At 45.9% G+C, this 17,626-nt stretch overlaps 1 protein-coding gene across 4 annotated transcripts in view; it reads right to left on the reverse strand.

The window, feature by feature from the left end:
- The window catches only part of RBM20 (RNA binding motif protein 20), a 180,880-nt gene that overhangs the window by 81,320 nt on the left and 81,934 nt on the right, over positions 1–17,626 (reverse strand). The window contains exon 1 of one of the 4 annotated variants that reach the window (XM_032490951.1): positions 17,199–17,353. The exons of the other annotated variants lie outside the window; for them this stretch is intronic. Coding sequence (XP_032346842.1) covers positions 17,199–17,227 — 29 coding nt within the window. The 5' untranslated portion in view covers positions 17,228–17,353. Of the gene's footprint in view, positions 1–17,198; positions 17,354–17,626 lie in introns of those variants that run through there. 4 annotated transcript variants of the gene reach the window in all.

Genomic DNA, 17,626 nt, shown 5'->3' on the forward strand with positions numbered 1-17,626 from the left:
CAGACTTATTTATGTACCTTACTCTTCCAAATAAATTTTAGAATTAGTTTTTGAAGTTCTAAGAGCAATTCTGTTGGGATTTTTATTAGAAGTGTCTTAAAGGAGATGCTTTTATGCTAATAAGTTGTCCCGTCTATAAACATATCATTGTCTGTTTATTACATACCTTGATAATGTTTTATGATTTCTCCATTAATGCCGTAAACATGTCTTATTTAATTGATTCCTAGGTGTCATACAATTTTTGTTATTATGAACAATATCTTTTTTCTATAGCATTTTCTATAGTTTACTGTTATACCGAAATGCTACTGCTGTTTGTATGTTGATACTGTACTCAGTGACTATGCTTACCTCTTTTATTGTATACAATACTTTTCTGAATTCTTGAATATTGAAGGTACACAATCATATAATCTTCAAAAACTTTGTCTGTTATTTTCCACTCTTAGGCTTCATTTATTTTTCTTGTCTTGTTGCATTGGCTAGGTCCTCCAACACATTGCTGAGCAGTGGTGATATCTAGTATCCTTATCTTATTTCTGACTCTAGTTGGGAATGCTTCCAAGGTTACTCTATACTCTAGTAAGCATGATGTTGGCCATAGGATGGCAGCTGCCTTTTTTATGTTCTCAGATGGCATTTTCCCAACCTAGTAAGCTCCTTCAGAGCAAGGCATAAATCACATACATCTTTCCATCCACTTTAGCACAGTGCTTATCACATAGTAAGGTGCACAATACATGCTTGCTGTTGCTTTTATACTTTTAAACTCTACTAGTTGGTGTTTATTTTGCCACTTCCTGTTTCTCTAACCCTAGTGAATGTGGTAGATATTATGGCAACATTTGGCCAGATGGTTTTATGATGAGTGAGTGTGTGTATGTGTGTACATACTTAACTTCATGGAGATGACAGATTAAGTAGTGAGGCTCTGAGGGTTCATGAAGAAAACAAAATATTCCGGTTTTTAAAAAGTGAATTCTTTCAAGGATTTGGGATTTGATTACCCTCTGGAGATTGTCTATTCACTCCCTCCTTATTCAGCCCATATGAATGAGGATTAACTGGAGAGACCAACTAGCCCCTGAATGGGTCACTGACTTTTTCGGACACACAGGACCTATTCCTTTTGTAAAGCAGCAACCCCACAGGGAGGAGGAGGCTGCTCACACAGTTCACTTGGAGCAATGCCACACACCTCTGGCTTCCCAGCAAAGATGCAATTCCTGGGAATGTGGCCAGCACAGTCCCCCTGAGGCTGTGCACACAAAACCACCAGGAACTCCATTCAGTGCTGACAAGAACATGCCTGTGGTGGGCAAGACAGAAACAGAAGTGCAGTCCACACTTTCTTCTCATGCTCAAGTTCCTGCTCCCTTTGCCCCTGGCGGAGCCACTGGCAGTGTCCCCGAGTCATCTCCCCCAACTCCTAGCTCACTTGCTTGAGGTCCCTGAAGGAACATGAATGTCAGGAGATGTGATATCTGTCACCTCCACCTCAAACTCTCCTCAGCCTCGTCCAAGCAAACAGCTGGAAAGGGAGACGTGGAGTAATGCTGTACATCTGGGGCAAAATCAGAATGACTGAAGGCGGGGCCACCCCTCAGCCACAGAGTTGGGGAGGCATGGACGGTGGAGAGGAGCGTGCTCCTCTGGAAGCCAGCAGCCTGGGTTGCGGTCTCAGCCCCACCGCTTACTTGCCATTATTACCAGAGGCAACCTTTGGGACTCTAAGTACCTCATCTGTAAAATGGGGACAGGCACGATGGTCCCAAGTTCCACTGCAGCATGGGCCTGGGATAAAGGACAGTCTGCTTAGTCCCTGAAACATCCAAAGCCCCTGACGGAAGTTTGAACTGAGGATAGAGATTTAAAAACCCTGAACGGTTGGGTTGAAGGACCAGGTCAAGCTGAGAAGACTGGGGATAAGTTAGTAGCTGGGCTCTGTCAGGAGGACCCATCAAGCCTTCCCTTGCGGTGTCATTAAAACTCCTTAATTACTTAGTGACCTGTCTCAGGACACACCCAGCTCAATGCAGAACAAAGCAGAAATGAGAGGCTGAACTGGCTGGCTGGACCAAGGGCCGCCTTGGGCCCGTCTTCACCCCTTCACCTCCCTCAGCCCCCACAGCCACATGCTTTTGAGTCAGACTCTGCTAAGAATGGCAAATTCATCTACTCCTCGCTGTCACCGCCAATTGGGTTTATTCATTTATTTCTATTTGGAGGAGGTGTGGGGATTGAACCTGGGACCTCGTGCATGTCAAGTATGCGCTCTACCACTTGAGCTATACCCTCCCTCACCACTGCCAATTCATGGGTCAGTATTCTTGCCTGAATTGTTCTAACACTCCTTCCCATCACTCCCACCCCAAATGATGCTCCACAATGCTGCTACAGCTGTCTTTTTAAAGAGCAGGGGGCGACTTCACCTCGGCGCAAAGCCCTCAATGGCTCCTCCCTGTCACTGAGTAGGTCCAGACTTCCCAGAAAGGCATTCAGCTCTGAGCTGGGTTCATCTCCCATCCTGTCTCCCTGCAGGCCCCACCTGTCAGCCACCAAGACCACGGGCATTTACCCAAACACACCTACACCTTTTCACCCCTGAACTTGGCTGCTCTCTCCTGTATCACTTGTGTCAGAATGAGCCACACGCATACTTCTCTTCTCCAGCAGACAAGCACCCTTAAAGGCATGAACTATGTTTTATTCTTCTAGCCATGCCCCACAGTGCCTTTTACTGGGTCATTTTTCAGGATGTAAAACTGAGGCTAAATAACATGGATGACCCTTGAAAATACTGCAGAGTGAAGAAGCCAGACACAAAAGGCTGCATACGGTATGACTCCATTTACATGAAATATCTTGGAGGGACAGAAAATAGATCAGTGGTTATCAGGGGCTGGGGGAGGAGGGAGTAACTATTTCATGGGTGCAGGGTCTCCTTTGTGGGTGATGAGAAAGTTCTGGAACTGGACAGTGACGATGTTGCATGATCTTATAACACTGAATTGTATACCCTAGAACGGTAAATGTTACGCTATGGGTATTTTACCACACATACACAAAACTGAGACTGAAAGAGGGAAATGCTAATTTGAAAAGATACATGCACTCCAATGCTTGGAGCAGCACTATTTACAATAGCCAAGACATGGAAGCAACCTAAATGTCCATCAACAGACAAATGAATGAAGAAAATGTGATACACACACACACACATGCACACACACACAATGGAATATTACTCAGCCATAAAAAAGAATGAAATATTGCCATTTGCAGCAACATGGGTGGACCTAGAGATTATCACACTAAGTGAAGTAAGTGGGACAGAGAAAGGCAAGTATTACATGATATTACTTATACGTGGAATCTAAAAAATAATACAAATGAATTTATCTACAAAACAGAAACAGACTCGCAGACATAGAAGGAGAAACTTATCAAAGGGGAAAGTGGGGATAAATTATGAGTGTAGAACCAACAGATACACACCACTATATAGAAAATAAACAACAGGATTTACTGTATAGCACAGGGAGCAATATTCAATATCTTGTAATAACCTATAATGGGACAGAATCTGAAAAAAATATATGTGTATATTTATGTACATAGTAGAATCACTTTGCTGTACACCTTAAACTAACACAATATTATAAAACAGCTATACTTCAATAAAAAAAAATAACAAACCTGAGGCTGAAAAGATGATTATTCTGGGGACACACAGTTAGTAAGTATGATTAGAAGAGTTGATTTTTAAGAGCCCAGTTTTTCACTGCAATTTTAAGAGTCAATTTTAAGGTGACTCTCCACATCCAGCCCAAGTCCAGGGCATTCTCCCTGAAGCCTCCTCTCGGTGACCCAGGCCTCAGGAGCCCTCATTTCCAGAATCGCCGGTGGTACCCATCGTAGCACAAAAGCATCATTGCTCCGTGTTACTCTCTGGCGGCTTCACGCACGCTGGTCTGGTCTCCACAGCTGGACCATGAGGTCTTTGAGAGCTGGACCCATGGTACAGCCTTCTCACCCGGCTTACTGACTTCCCTGGTGTGGCGGCCACTGACAAGCACGCTGGGTGCTATTATATTTTTCAAAGCTTTGACTTACATTTTAACAGAATCGTTCCCACGTTCTTTGCTCAGCTAAGAACCACAGTCTCCTTTCGCCATGGATTCAATCTCAGGAAATACCTTTTTGCCACAGAACTACTAAGCCAGTTGCTACCTATTGTCTTCTCGTTGGTGGGAAAAAAAAAAAAGTTAACACCACTTTCTCCACTTATTCATAAGAGAAAGTTCCATTTCTCTACTTCAAACAATGTGTGAACATCATAGGGTGTATTTTTACAGAGCAAGCCAATAAATAAAAACATGTGAAATAATGGCTTAGTGTTTAAACACGGAAACTTCAAAACAAGTTTTATTACTCCACTTGAAAAAATTTTGTCTCTTTTTACCCTATTTAGAAATTGGCAAGGAAAATCTAGGTTAAAGGTCAAGACACGCATGCTAGCCTTGGGTTCATCAGTTATTTATGAACTTGGGCAAGTCCCTTATCCCTAAGAGTTAGTTTTCCTGACTCTGGGTCTAAAAGTGCCTTCCTGTGAGTTCCTCTCCTGGAAGAGCATTGCAAGACACCATTATGATCGTAAATGGAAAGTGCTTATTTAAAGGCAGAGCCCTGGATGTAGGAGGCACCTGGAACTGGACCTGAGTCCAGCGGGGAGGAAGGGAGGTAACAGCACCTCCATGTCCTTGGCGCCAGCTCCTCTGCACAGCTGGTCAGCTGGTCTAGCAGGGGCTCTGGGTTGCCTGTGCACTGAGGAAGTGGCCGGTGGATCTGAAGAGGGAGGAGAGGGTGCTACTCTGGCAGAACGATCAAAAAAAAAAGAACTTTTTTTAAAATCAAGGCTCAACTATCTTCTCTCAACCAATAATGCAAATACCAGTACTACACAAGCAGGTGGGGGTTATTTATAGAGAGGATATTTTTCACTTTCTATTCTGAAATAATTATAGGCTCACAAGAAGCGGCAAAAATAGCACAGAGAGGTCTATGTCCCTATTACTCAGCTTCCCCCAGTGGTAACAGCTTATGTAACTGTATTGCATTATCAAAACCAGGACTTGACACTGGCACAATATGACGAACCAGACTACAGAACTCAATCAGATGTCCCCGGTTTTTGCATACACTGTTGCTTTTAAGTTTACAAAATGGTAAACTTGATGATGGTAGAGGACAGAGAAGGCACTGGTGTAGAATAATTTACAACACTGTAATGAAATCAATACAATGTCATTTTGATAGGTAGCTCATAAGTACAAAAACTTTACAAACAATACTTCTTTGTGGTTGTGTCTATTGTGATGGGGTATCTACAGTGTTTCATTTGTTTACATTTGCAGAATCTCCCATCCCAGGAGGTAAAGAGGCTTCACTGATCTTTATTCCCATCACAGTTCTGTAAGAATAAGGAAAACACAAGAGACAAGTCCCTTTCCAGAGGGGCAGCCAATGCCCGTTACAGTCCTCATCCCAAGACTCCTCTATGATCAGCACCACTCAGCCCTGATCCCCCAACGCGGAATCACAAGAATCCTTCAGCTTTAAGGGCATGCCCACGTGGAATTTGGTACTGACCTTGAAATACTCCAGGTTGACTTAGCAATGCTGCCACCTGGTGGTCAGACAAAGAACTAAAAAAATCAGTGACAAAGGGTCGCTCTCTGGGGACCTTGAGTTACTGAATCGTCTTTTAAATCTCCTCCAAGAAGCTGTTCTTAAGTCACTGAATATTCTAATAAGGAATGTTTTGTAATGAGAATTACTCTACTGTAGATTAAATATGGCCACAAATTCTTTGAAGCCCTTTCAAGACTTCAAAGAGGTGGAGTCTATCTCTTGAATCTGGGCTGGGCTGGTGACTTGCTTTGGAACAGGCCACACAGCAAGTGATGCTGCTTGACTTCTAAGCCTCTGCCTCAAGAGGCCCCAGAGCTTCCCACTTCCCCCTCTAGGAATACGGCTGCTTGTTGAACAAGCCTGGGCTAGCCTCCTTGAGGCTGAGGCTCCACATGGAAAGGGAGAGGACAAACTATTCCAGCCATTTCTTCTAAGGCCCCAGAGATGTGAGTGAGGCCACCCAAGACCAGGCAGCCCCAGCCGAACAGCTACCAAGTGTAGTGAGTCCAGGCAAGACGGGGTGAAGCCAACTTAATCCTCGGGTACTAACCCACGGAATCATGAGAAACAGTAAATTGTTGTGTTAAGACACTAAATTGTGGGGCAGCTTGTAAAATATCAGTTGATAACTAGCACATAGCCTCAAATTTATGTTTTAAAAATATATATTCTGGGCTACAAGTTCAATGCTTATTTTGCGATTTTAAATTGGGGGGAGCAACATACATCAATATTTCCACGTGATGAATCTTGACTACTGTACAAATTTTGAATGTTGCATACTTTGATTTTATGCATTTTTGGACCCTGCCACGTGTTAATCATTCATTCATTCATCAAACATTAACTGAGCATGTCACAAGTAATAGCTACTGGGGAAACACTAAAGACTTGGCACTGAATTAGATATGATGCATCCCCTTAAGAAGATCCCGGCTACTGGAGAAGACATGTATGCAAACACATCACAACGTTGTGGTGTGTGTTCGGTCAGAACAGAGCAGCAAGTATCTGGGCAGGGACTGGGGGGTGGCAAGATGCATGTGTTTGTCAGGGTCCAATTAGGAAAAGAGAAACCACTTCAAGTATTTTGAACAAAGAGAATTTGTTATACAGGTGAGAAGGCAAACAAAAGATGGTGGGGACAGGAGACAGTGGATAGAGCCCTGGGAGACAGTCAGTCACTGCCAAAGATGCCATCAGCCATGGAGAAGGAGGAGCAGAAATGACCGGGCACCTCCCTTCCTCCACCCTCCAATCTCCCACCGGCAACTGGCACTGGTCAAACCCAGTAGACACCTAGGAGATGCTGCCTGCAGGGTCAGCACCCTGGGATGTGGAGCACAGCATGGGAAGAATGACAGCAAACTGGCTTAGGACTTGCCATGGGGGTGCTGTGGGCTAGAAAAAAGGCTTTACAACTGAGAAGACGACCAGATTATTTCCTGCCATCCATACATTTCTCTACCACAGTGCTCCTGCCTCTCCCACCCCCAGAGCAGTATCAAGGTCTCTGACTCTTCCATCCTGTGCAATTCCAGCTCTGCCATGAAAGATGGCCAAAGGCCATCAAAGCAGAGATGACACGATTCCCTGTGGGCCTCCATGGACTCTTCTCAAAGAAGAATCTCAATGAATAGTTAAATTAAAAGCATTAAACTACTTGGGATAAAGGACAGAGCACTTGGCTGAGTCAAGATCTCAGCCACAGGAGAAACCCTGGAGAAACGCGGGCCGCTCCCTGAACCATGGGGGGCTGGGCTGAGGGGCCCAGGGCTCTTCCAGGTGTCAGGTTCTTAAACAACCTGGAAGAGACCCCGAGCACCTCCACAGCCCACGCAGCCCATGAGATCCGGGACAGCTCGATGGTGGGCAGCGGCTACCAGGGCTGCAGGTTCAAACCTGAGCTCTGCTGCTCGCAATCCATGACTTGCAGCAAGTTGTTCTCTCTCATTGCCTTCGTTTCCTTGTCTGTAAAATGGGGTGCTTTTTCCTAATTTAGAGAGTACTGTGAGGATGCAGTTAACCCCTTGAGCACCTGTCAGATGAGCCAGGGCTGTGGCTTTCAGAGTGGGGTCCCTGGCCCAGGAACATCATCATCACCTGTGCACCTGGCAGAACTGAAACTTCTGGGGCCCCACCCAAGACTTACTGAGTCAGAAACTCTGGGCAAGCCCAGCAATCTGTCTTTGAATATGCCCTTTAGGGATTCTGATGCCTGCTAAAGTCTGAGAACCCATGAGCTAGCTAGAACCTAATGGACCCTCGATATACAGCAGCTATCACTGCTGTTTTTACAGCTTTAAGGAATGATTTTGGGAAAGGAACATCCTCGTTTATTACCAACAGCTGGAGTCATTAAGGAGGCTCTGGAACGTGAGGACACCCAAGGCTCTGAGCTCCAACGCCAACTGTGAGAGTTATGGGCTAACCCCCTGTCACCCCACAGACCAGCCCCAGCACCCAGATAACCCCCAGAGCCTCCCCTCCCGGGGCCCCAGCTCTGACAGGCCTGCCCAGGGCTGCTACTGATCCTGCCGAGATAAGATGTTCTTCCACATCCCAAAGGAGTCTGGGAATATCTCAAATGGGGTGAGGGGGAAAAGGTACAGAGAGGCTTTCCAAGAGAGGGAGAAGATACAAAAGAAAGTAAGAAAGAAATAATCAGCTCTAATAAAATAGAAGAAAATCCAGGCAGAGAAAAATCTCAGCTCCGAGGTTTGGGGGAGAAGAACGCTGACAGAAGAGGAAGACGACAACGAGAACAAGTAGCCTAAGATTCGCGACACCCAGAGAAAGTACAAAAGGGTGATGTGCCGGCTTCAGAGAAGCAGGAAGCAGCAGAAACAACACAGGAGTTAGAGGAAATAATGTTCCATTCCTTTATGGCCCCTTTCTTGCCGATGCTGTATTAGGAGGGTCTTTTCTTCCACAGACAGCATTGTGATATTTGCTCTGTAACAGGTACATGCAGGCTGAGTCCGCCAAGGAGAAGCTACACTAATGGGTGCTCAGACAGCCCCCTGCCACTAGATGGGGGTATTTTGCTGAACTGGGTGCGAGATACTTTTAAAATGTGACTATTTTGAGATATTCTGCATCACCGCTGGGGCTTGCTCATGCTCAGGAGGAACAAGGATGAGAAGGCAGAGGGACTACAACAGAGCAGCTGCTCACAACACTGACCCCAACAACAACAACAATGACAGACAGGATGCCGGAGAAGGATGCTGGTACACCCACAAAACACAAAGAACTTCTCTTGTTGGCACTGGGAAGAGGCGAGGTTGAGGCCACTGTTCAGCATTCCGACCATGGCTTCTCTGGTCCACATGCCAGCCACTGTGTTTCACCATGAGACCAGCAAAGGATCCAAATGGACTCACCACCTTTGCCAGAAACTTTTTCTTTTCTTTGTACAAGTAAAAGTATCTTTAGATTTCTTCCTCAATTGCTATGTGTACATCTAAACTTATTTGAAATGAAGTAACGGACTGGCTCTTTAATTCTAAGGCGTGGCTGACAAACTTCAGCAGGCTTCAGAATCACCTGGAGGGTGTGTTAAAGCACGATATTGCCAACATCCACCCCTAGACTTTGTGTGTCCACAAGTCTGGAGTAAGGTCCGAGAACTTGCATTCTACCAGGTTCCCAGGTGACGCTGCTGCTGGTCTAGGACCACGTTTTGAAAAATAATGTTCAAAGTTAATAACTTTCCACCAAGTTCTTTATATTTCACATCACCCTTATATTCTTATCACATTGGTAGCCATCCCTGCCATCCCAATAATAAGCATCGGCTAGTGGCTGCGGAGACTACAGTTTCCCTGCCACTTCCTCCTCACAAGAGGATCTAAGGGTCTGGAATGCCATCCTCGCGGGCTCTGGGTGAAGTGCATCAGGCCCACAGGAACCACTGGCATCCTGCAAGTCTGCCGTGTCTCAGGCACTGGGCTAAGCGCTCGACAGGTGCTACTCCATTTAATTCTCCTTGTACTTTTCCTAGCATTTCCTCCTTATGGATGAGATCTGTGAGGCTCAGAGAGGTGAAGTAACTTGCCCAAAGTCACACAGCTAGCAGGTGGAGGAGCTGGAATTCACACCCAGGATATGTGACACTGTCGTGGTCCTGTGTTCTTAATCATCCTGCTCTATTTTCCTCCATATTGAAAGGGGTCTGGAGTTTCCATTGTTGGAGATCTGGATCACTGATAAATCTCTCTGGTGAAGGGAAGCTATTTCTTCCAATAAGGAACACCTAATAAAAAGACAGCAAAGGGCCAATGCAGGCATTGAGAGTGTGTACGTAGGTGGGGGTGTGGGGGTGTCTGTGTGGCTCTGTGTAGACTGTGGGTCTGCAGACCACGAGAAGGTGGGAAGAGGGACAAACCTGGGAGCAAAGCTAACGAGAAGTTTAAAGCCCAGTTAGTTCATTGACATCCTCACGCCTTCCAGCAAGCCACTGAACCCCTCTGAGCCTTGACTTAATGATGTGTAAAAGGGAGATTCTTTTTCCCCACTGGAGATTGAGAGACTCAGTGAGCTTGCCTTAACAGCTCCAGAAAATGTCCAGGAGAGCACACACTGTGAGGGAACTGATCCAGGCCCCACCCTCCAGACCAAGGTCCAGGGGTCCTGTTGAGGAGATAGATTCATAAAAATTGAAGACAGAAAGCTGGCAGAACCTGATGACTGGACATGGAGGGTAGGGGCAGAGATGAGGTAAAGGAAGAATCCAGGATGACTTGCAGATCTCTGGCTTTCCGAGTCGGGGGTGGTGTCGTACAGAACAGGAGGAGCCGGGGCAAGAGGAGGATGAGTTCAGATTCAGACACATGGAGTTTCTGGCGCCAGGGCATATAGTATGAAAATGGCCGGAGGTCCCTGGATTCCCAAATCAGAAGCTTGGGAAAATGACAGAGCCGGAGACCTGTATTTCCTTAATATTTGTGCTTCCTGCGGTACCTCTGCAGGCAGTTTCTTCTCATTCGTAACCACTATAAGGTATCTTAAATACCTGTGCTTATATGATCCAACAATCCGCTTCTGGGTGTATACTCAAAGGAAATGCAAGCAGGGTAGTGAAGAGATTCTGCACTCCCATGTTCACTGCAGCATTTTTCACAATAGCCAAAAACAGGTACCCACCAACCTAAGTACCCACCAATGTGAACAGATTCAACACAATCATTTTAGAAGCCCAGTTGGCTTCTTTGTAGAAATTGACAGGTTGAACTTAAAATTCATATGGAAATGAATTATATTTCAACAAAGCTTTTACAAAAAAAAATTTTAAGAAGCACTCATCAATGGATGAATGGAAAAAGATGTGGTATATATAGTGGTATATACATATGTGAATACTATTCAGCCATAAGAAAGGACATCCTGCCATTTGCAACAACATGGATGGACCTTGAGCACATTACGTTAGGTGAGAGACTAGTCAGACAGAGAAACTAAGTACTATATGATATCACTTATATGTGGAATCTAAAGAATCCAAACTCATAAAAACAGAGAGTAAAATGGTGGCTGGGGTTGAGGGGATAGGACAACTGTTGTGCAACGGTACAAACTCACAGTGAGTGCTAAGTAATCTCCAGAGATCTAATAAGCAGTACAGTGAAAATAGACAATAATACTGTATTATAATCATTAACTTGCTGAGAGACTAGGACTTAGTGATTCCAACCACTAAAAGGAAAGGATAGTTTATGTAATGTGATAGAGGTGCTAACTATCACTACTGTGGTCGTGATATCACAACATATAAATGCATCAAATTAACATGTTGTGCACCTTAAGTTTACACAGTGTTACATGTCAAATGTATTTCAATTAAAAAAACTTAATGTGTGCTTTTCAGCTCATCCACAGGAGCCTCTGGCATGGGGAGCGGGGGAGATGAGGCCACAGACAAAAAATGGAACGGAAGGCAAAGACAAAGATGCAGAGCGGGGCGGGAGACAAGAAGTGTAGGGAGCTGCCGAGGGGAGCACGGCCCACCTGGAGGGGTCTGCCATCTTGAATGGTCAGGAAGTGAAGGGAAGCCCTGCTGAACCCCACAGAATCAGAGGAAAAGACAAAGACAGGCAGTAAGGCAGGGAAGGACCTGGGCCCCAGAGACAGGAGCCGCTCATTACCCTGGGCAGAAGCGCCCAACACGCAGGATCGCTGAGGCTGCAGCTGGCTTCTGAGCCCTCTCTCTGGACTCACAGGAGCTCTCGTGGATGTCCTGCGTGTCTGCTGAGCCCTGTCTCCTGGAGGAAGTGTGTTACATGTTTTCACAGAAATAATGATACGAGATCTGCTTCCAGGAGACCATTCTCCTGAGGAAGGTGAAGAAACCAAGTCACCTTAACCCAGGAAGGCGCCCCCAGCCCATTCCCAGTGGAGGTCAAGGTAGCCACAAATTGTGCCCCCTCCCCGATATGCCCCAAGTCCCATGGGAGAGGAAGCTGTGGGTGCACAGGAGGGAAAGTGGGCTCGTCTCTCTGGCGGGTCCGTAGCCTGACTCTGCAGAAGGCAGCTCCCTGCCCTGGGCTCCCATCAGCTCCCCTGAGGCCTCCCTCTCCAGCTGGACCTTGGCCAACCTTCTCTTCCCAGACCCTCCCTCATCCATGAAGCACGCACACCAGCTGGTACTAACGCAGGGGCCCAGGTCTGCCGAGCCATTCAGGTCTGGCTGGTGCCAAAACACCCAACCTCAAAAAAAAATTCCGTTTTCTCTCCACCACACAAGCCTGGTGACCTACACTAAGCAAGTCCATTAGAAACAAAAGCGTCCCAACTTTCCAGGGTCAACAGTACCCCACCCAACCCACAGCCAAGGCCACCAAACACACACCCAAGCAGCCGATTTTATAAAAATCCTGAACAGCCGTCTTTCCAGAACTCTGAGGCGAGCGGCCCTGGGGCCTCCGACCAGACTTCCTCCTTGGCCAGGCATTGACCATGAACCTGTCTCAGCTCAGCAGTTGGCCGGAAATGCCAAGCTGCTTTAGCGCCTGAGTTCCCAGACAAGTCTGCATTGCTGGGGATCAGGGAAGGCTGCAGCAGGTCTGGCACCAGGGCAGGGAGCAGGGGCGACCGCCCAGCCGGGGCTGAGAACACCCAGAACAGGTGGGCCCGCTGCGTGAGGCTTTCTTGCTGCTGTGTGGGGTGCGCTTGGGAAGCCTCGTACCTTGAGGGCCAAGACAGCCCCCTACTGGTGTTCAGGCTAGTCTTGACCTATGAAATCTCAGTTCGTCTTCACAACAATCCTGCCAGAGGGGATTATTTTAATGTTTCACAGATCAAAGGTGCCCAAAGTCATCCCTCCAGGAAGTCGCCCCCCCCCCGCCCCTGCCTGAGGTTCAAACTGATGTTGAAGTTCTTCCACCCTCCACTCTGCCTCCCCCAACCAGATCAGTCCTCAGATTGAGTTCTATATGGAAGGCTTCCCAAATTTCTTCCCTGACTTCTTTCTTCCTTATGTCTACACACGAGCACTTTTTCCTAATGTAAAATTCTCTGAGGTGTTAAGAAATCAGGCAGCTCAATGAAACAACCCTATTTTGAGAAAAGACTGCGGATGAATGTAGCATCATCAAGACGGGAATTCTGTCTCTTTTGTTCACTTCAGAATGTCCAGGGTCTAGGACAGCGCCAGGCATATGCTGACACAGAGAAGGCACCCAATCACTGTGTGTTACACAAACACCCTCCCAGACTGCAGATTCTTGCAAAGATATCTTGGTTTCCTAGTTGAACCCCTTCCTAAAAACAAAGCAAGATTTCGAGCGCCTTCAGCTAGTCTACAGCAGCGACACCAACACAGGCTAACTCAGATGTGTGCAGATAGCAGTTCCAGGAGACCAGCCGACACTCAATAAACAGTAAGACACCCCTTTGACTTCCCTTGTCCAGCTAGAAAGCCGCCTGCAACAGCGGCCTCCTGGAAGGAAACCAACAAGCCCCACCCACCTTCCGTTATGTACCAGCTCCCTGAAGGATTCTGAATAGTTGGGGAACATTTCAAACACCTGCCACTAATGCTGCAGCAAATGGGCCCTTCCTACCCAGTCAGTGCTGCCAGCCTAGGCTCCCAGCACAGGTCTCCTGAGTTCCACAGAAGAATGACACATAGATCAGCCCCTCCATGTCGCACCAAGCCCCTCACCAGGTTCCCTGCAGGGAAGGCTGTGTCTGAAGATCCTGAGGCACCATTTACTTCCTTTGGAAGGAGAGCAGACTGATTGCAGTGGCCCTCCTGAGACTGGGCAAGGTCCCCTGGCCCCCATTTTATTTCTGCTGACGTGAAGGAAAACCGCAACCGAGGAGCGGAGCCTTCCGTCCGCTTGGGAATGGCCCCCAGACAGGGATGAACAAGGTCTCTGTCTTCAGGAGCTGACAACTAGGATGTAAGCCAAGTCAATTTTTAAATTGGTTTTCAAATGTTTTAAATTCAATTAAATGTTTAAAATACATATTTAAAGATAATTTAAAATTTTTCATAGAATAAAATTTGTTTTTTTAATCATGAAATAAATAAATGTACAGTAAAGTGCATAGAGGGTGCTAATCTTGTTAACATACACATATATCCATCCAAACACCATGCAGATCAGGATATATAAAATATTTCCAGCCCCTCAAAAGGTTCTCTCATATATCTCCCTCCCAGTCTATTCCTCCCCAACAAGGTAACCATTTTTCTAATATCAAGTGTTAGTTTTGCCTGATTTTGAACTTCATTATCACTAGAATTATGTCACACATATTCTTTTGTATCTGGCTTCTTCCATTTAGCCTATTGGTGAGATTCATTCATATTAAGTGTGTGCCAGTAGTCTGTTCTTTTAAGTTACTGAGTGGTATTCCATCATATGAATATACTACAATTTCTTTATCCATTTGCCAGTTGATGGAAACCACTAAGTTGCTTCCAGAATGGAACTATTATGAATAAAGTTGCCATAAACATCCTTGCACAGTCTTTCTGTGGACGTACATACTCAGTGCTCCTGATATATGACTAATAGTATACTAGCATGGTTAGAGGGGAGACACATATTTAACTTCAGTACACACTGTCTGTGTCTCAAAATTGGAACATTTTACCATCCCACAAGCAGCATATGAGAGTTTCAGCTATGTGTATGAATCCTTCGTTTCTTTTTATGGCCAAATAATATTCCAGTGTACGGACAGACTGCACTGTGTTCATGCATTCATCAGTTGACATACATTTGAGCTGTTTCTACTTCAGGGCTATTATGAATAACGCTACTGTGAACACTCATGTATGAGTCTTTGTGTGGACATATGTTTTCTTTTCTCTTGGGACACACCTAGGGGTAGAACTGCTGGGCCATATGGTAAACCTGTGTGTAACCTCTTGAGAAACTGGCAAGGCTGTTTTCCAAAGTGGCTGCACCATTTTACAATCTCACCACCAATGAATGATGCTTCCAATTTCTCCACATCCTTATCAATGTTTGGTATTGTCAGTCTTTCTAAATTTTAGACATTCTGGTGGGTGTGTAGTCGTATCTCATATATGGCTGTCATCTGCATTTTCAGCATCTTTTCAGACTACACTCTCCACCTCCAGCTCCCTTAATGCCCCACACATAGGGGCTAACACCGCCCACCCCACTGAGAAGCACTAAACAAGAACACCTGCCTGCTTTGAATTCCTACAGGCTCTATTACAAAAGTGGGGGTTATGTCATTCATCAGAATTTATGTTAAAATATTAAATAGGTTTTTTTCCCAAATCTCCCTTAGGAAATTCAAGTAACCACCCATGCAAAGAAATGTTGCAGTACTGCTCTGTCCCCAGGAACAACAGTAGTGGTGAAGACAGGGAAGGGGCAAATAAGTATTGACTGGGAAGTAATCAAGTTACCTCCCTGTGAAGGTAACTTGAAGAACAGGTTCAGTGAATAATCAGGGATACCTTCTGTGCAAGGGGAACATCGGGAAGGAAGGTGGAAGGTAGACTCTGGGAATGCTGGGGCCAGGAAGGAGCCTCGCCCGGGCAGGAATGCTGCAGGGGGGGTGTGGGGCCAGGTAAGGTTGAAGGGCTTTATTGGGGTGAGAGCTACAAGAGCGCTTCATGTCACAGGTGACACGAGGGTTTTAGGATGGAAGTCAGTTGCCTTTTTTACGGGGAAGGTACCAGAACAAAACACACAAATAAACAAAAACCAGTGGGAGAGGTAAGAGACAGAAGAATGACAAAAGGTGTCTTGATTTTGTCCGCGGGGTGGCACATAAAGCCCACACAGACCTTAACAGGCCATCACCCGATGCCTGGTCCAGATGAGCAGATCAGCCCAAGAGGTTGCCCACGTGGCCGATGGTCCCTTCTGAGAGCTGTCATTCTTAACACTCAGTGCTGCCAGCCCAGCCCCACCTTGTTTCACAGGAGGATGAACAAACAGAAGAATTAAGGCAGAGCTCCTCCTGGTTCCTACAGCATCATGTGACCACATTCTCAAACACCTCAATGGCTTCCTACTGTTCTAAGAAAAGGCCCGCAACCCCCATCTCGGCCCCAGTGTCCGCCTCACTACTCTCTCTGCCCCCTGATCCCAGCTCTGTGCTCTGGGACCCTGGCGTCCCTTCAGCTTCAAGAATGTGCCCCACATGCTCCCCCAACTGCCTGGAACACTTTGCCCATCCCCTGGCTTACTCCTCTTCATCCTTCAAATCTCAGCTAGTGTCGATTCTTTAGGGAACCCTTCCCTTAGGTACCACTCCTTCTCTGAGCCCAGATCCATTTCCCATGTCCCTGCTTCTCTCCTCTTTAACACTTCTCTCTGTTGCAATTACACCTCCTCATCTTGGTGTTTGATTAATGTCTGCACCAGAGCAGAAACCACATCTTTTCATTACCATATTCTAATGTCTTGCACAGTGCCCAGCACATGAATGAATGAATGAATGAATGCAAGCATGCATGACCACAGAGAGTCTAGTAATAGGCAAGATCTGGTCCTATAGCCCCTACTAAGACTCCCAAAGACCCAGCAAGTCTACCACCTGGCACAAAAGCGTACATATGTTCTCCAAAAGGCATGTACAAAAATGGTCGTGACAGCATTACCTATAATAGCCAGAAACTACAACAACCTAAATATCTATGAACAGTAAAATTAAATAGACTGTGCTATGCTCATTTAATGGAATACTATATTGCAGTGAAAATTAACAAAGGATCATTACTTGCTACAATGAGATGAATGGCACAGACATAACAGTGAGTAAAAGAAAGACACAAAAGAGAACACCCTGTATAATTTCAATTCTGTGAAATTCAAAATCAGACAAACTAACAACCTTTGGAGAGGAGGATGGACTGGAAGGGGACAAAGGGGTTCTGGGGTGCTGGTAACATTCTGTTTCTTGATCTGCAAATGGGTTTTTAGGGATGTGTTCAGTGCATGTAGAGCCATCGAATGTTCACTTACTATTTCTGGAGGTATGTGATACTTTAGTAAAAAGCTTACTGGAAAAGAAGGAAGGACAACTCCTTCATTAGCTGGTACTGGATCTCCACAAGCCAAGAGGGGTGTCTCAGCAGTTTAGGAACACAGCCTCAGGGCTGCTGGTATGTTTCCGTGCTCCCAGCTCACGCAGGCACTTGTAGCCACCGTGCTCCTCTCTGCTTCTGTCATCTGGATTGGCTCTTCCTTTTTTTTCCTTTTTAAAGATTGGGGTAAATGTTTAAACCTGCTCTCCCAAGAAACACAGACTAGAAACAAGATTATTTGTTGAGCAACCTAATCCAAAAATGTAAGAAATTTAATGCAAAGAATAAAACACAACACTTTCTTCTACACAGCTGTAAATGTGTTGACAAACACACACAGTGTGTGATTGGGAGAGGAGCAAGTAATGGAATTCAGTGTGAACTGGGAATATTTTGTGCAAACCA

The sequence above is a fragment of the Camelus ferus genome, chromosome 11 (genome assembly GCF_009834535.1).
Source record: "Camelus ferus isolate YT-003-E chromosome 11, BCGSAC_Cfer_1.0, whole genome shotgun sequence".
NCBI lineage: Eukaryota > Metazoa > Chordata > Mammalia > Artiodactyla > Camelidae > Camelus > Camelus ferus.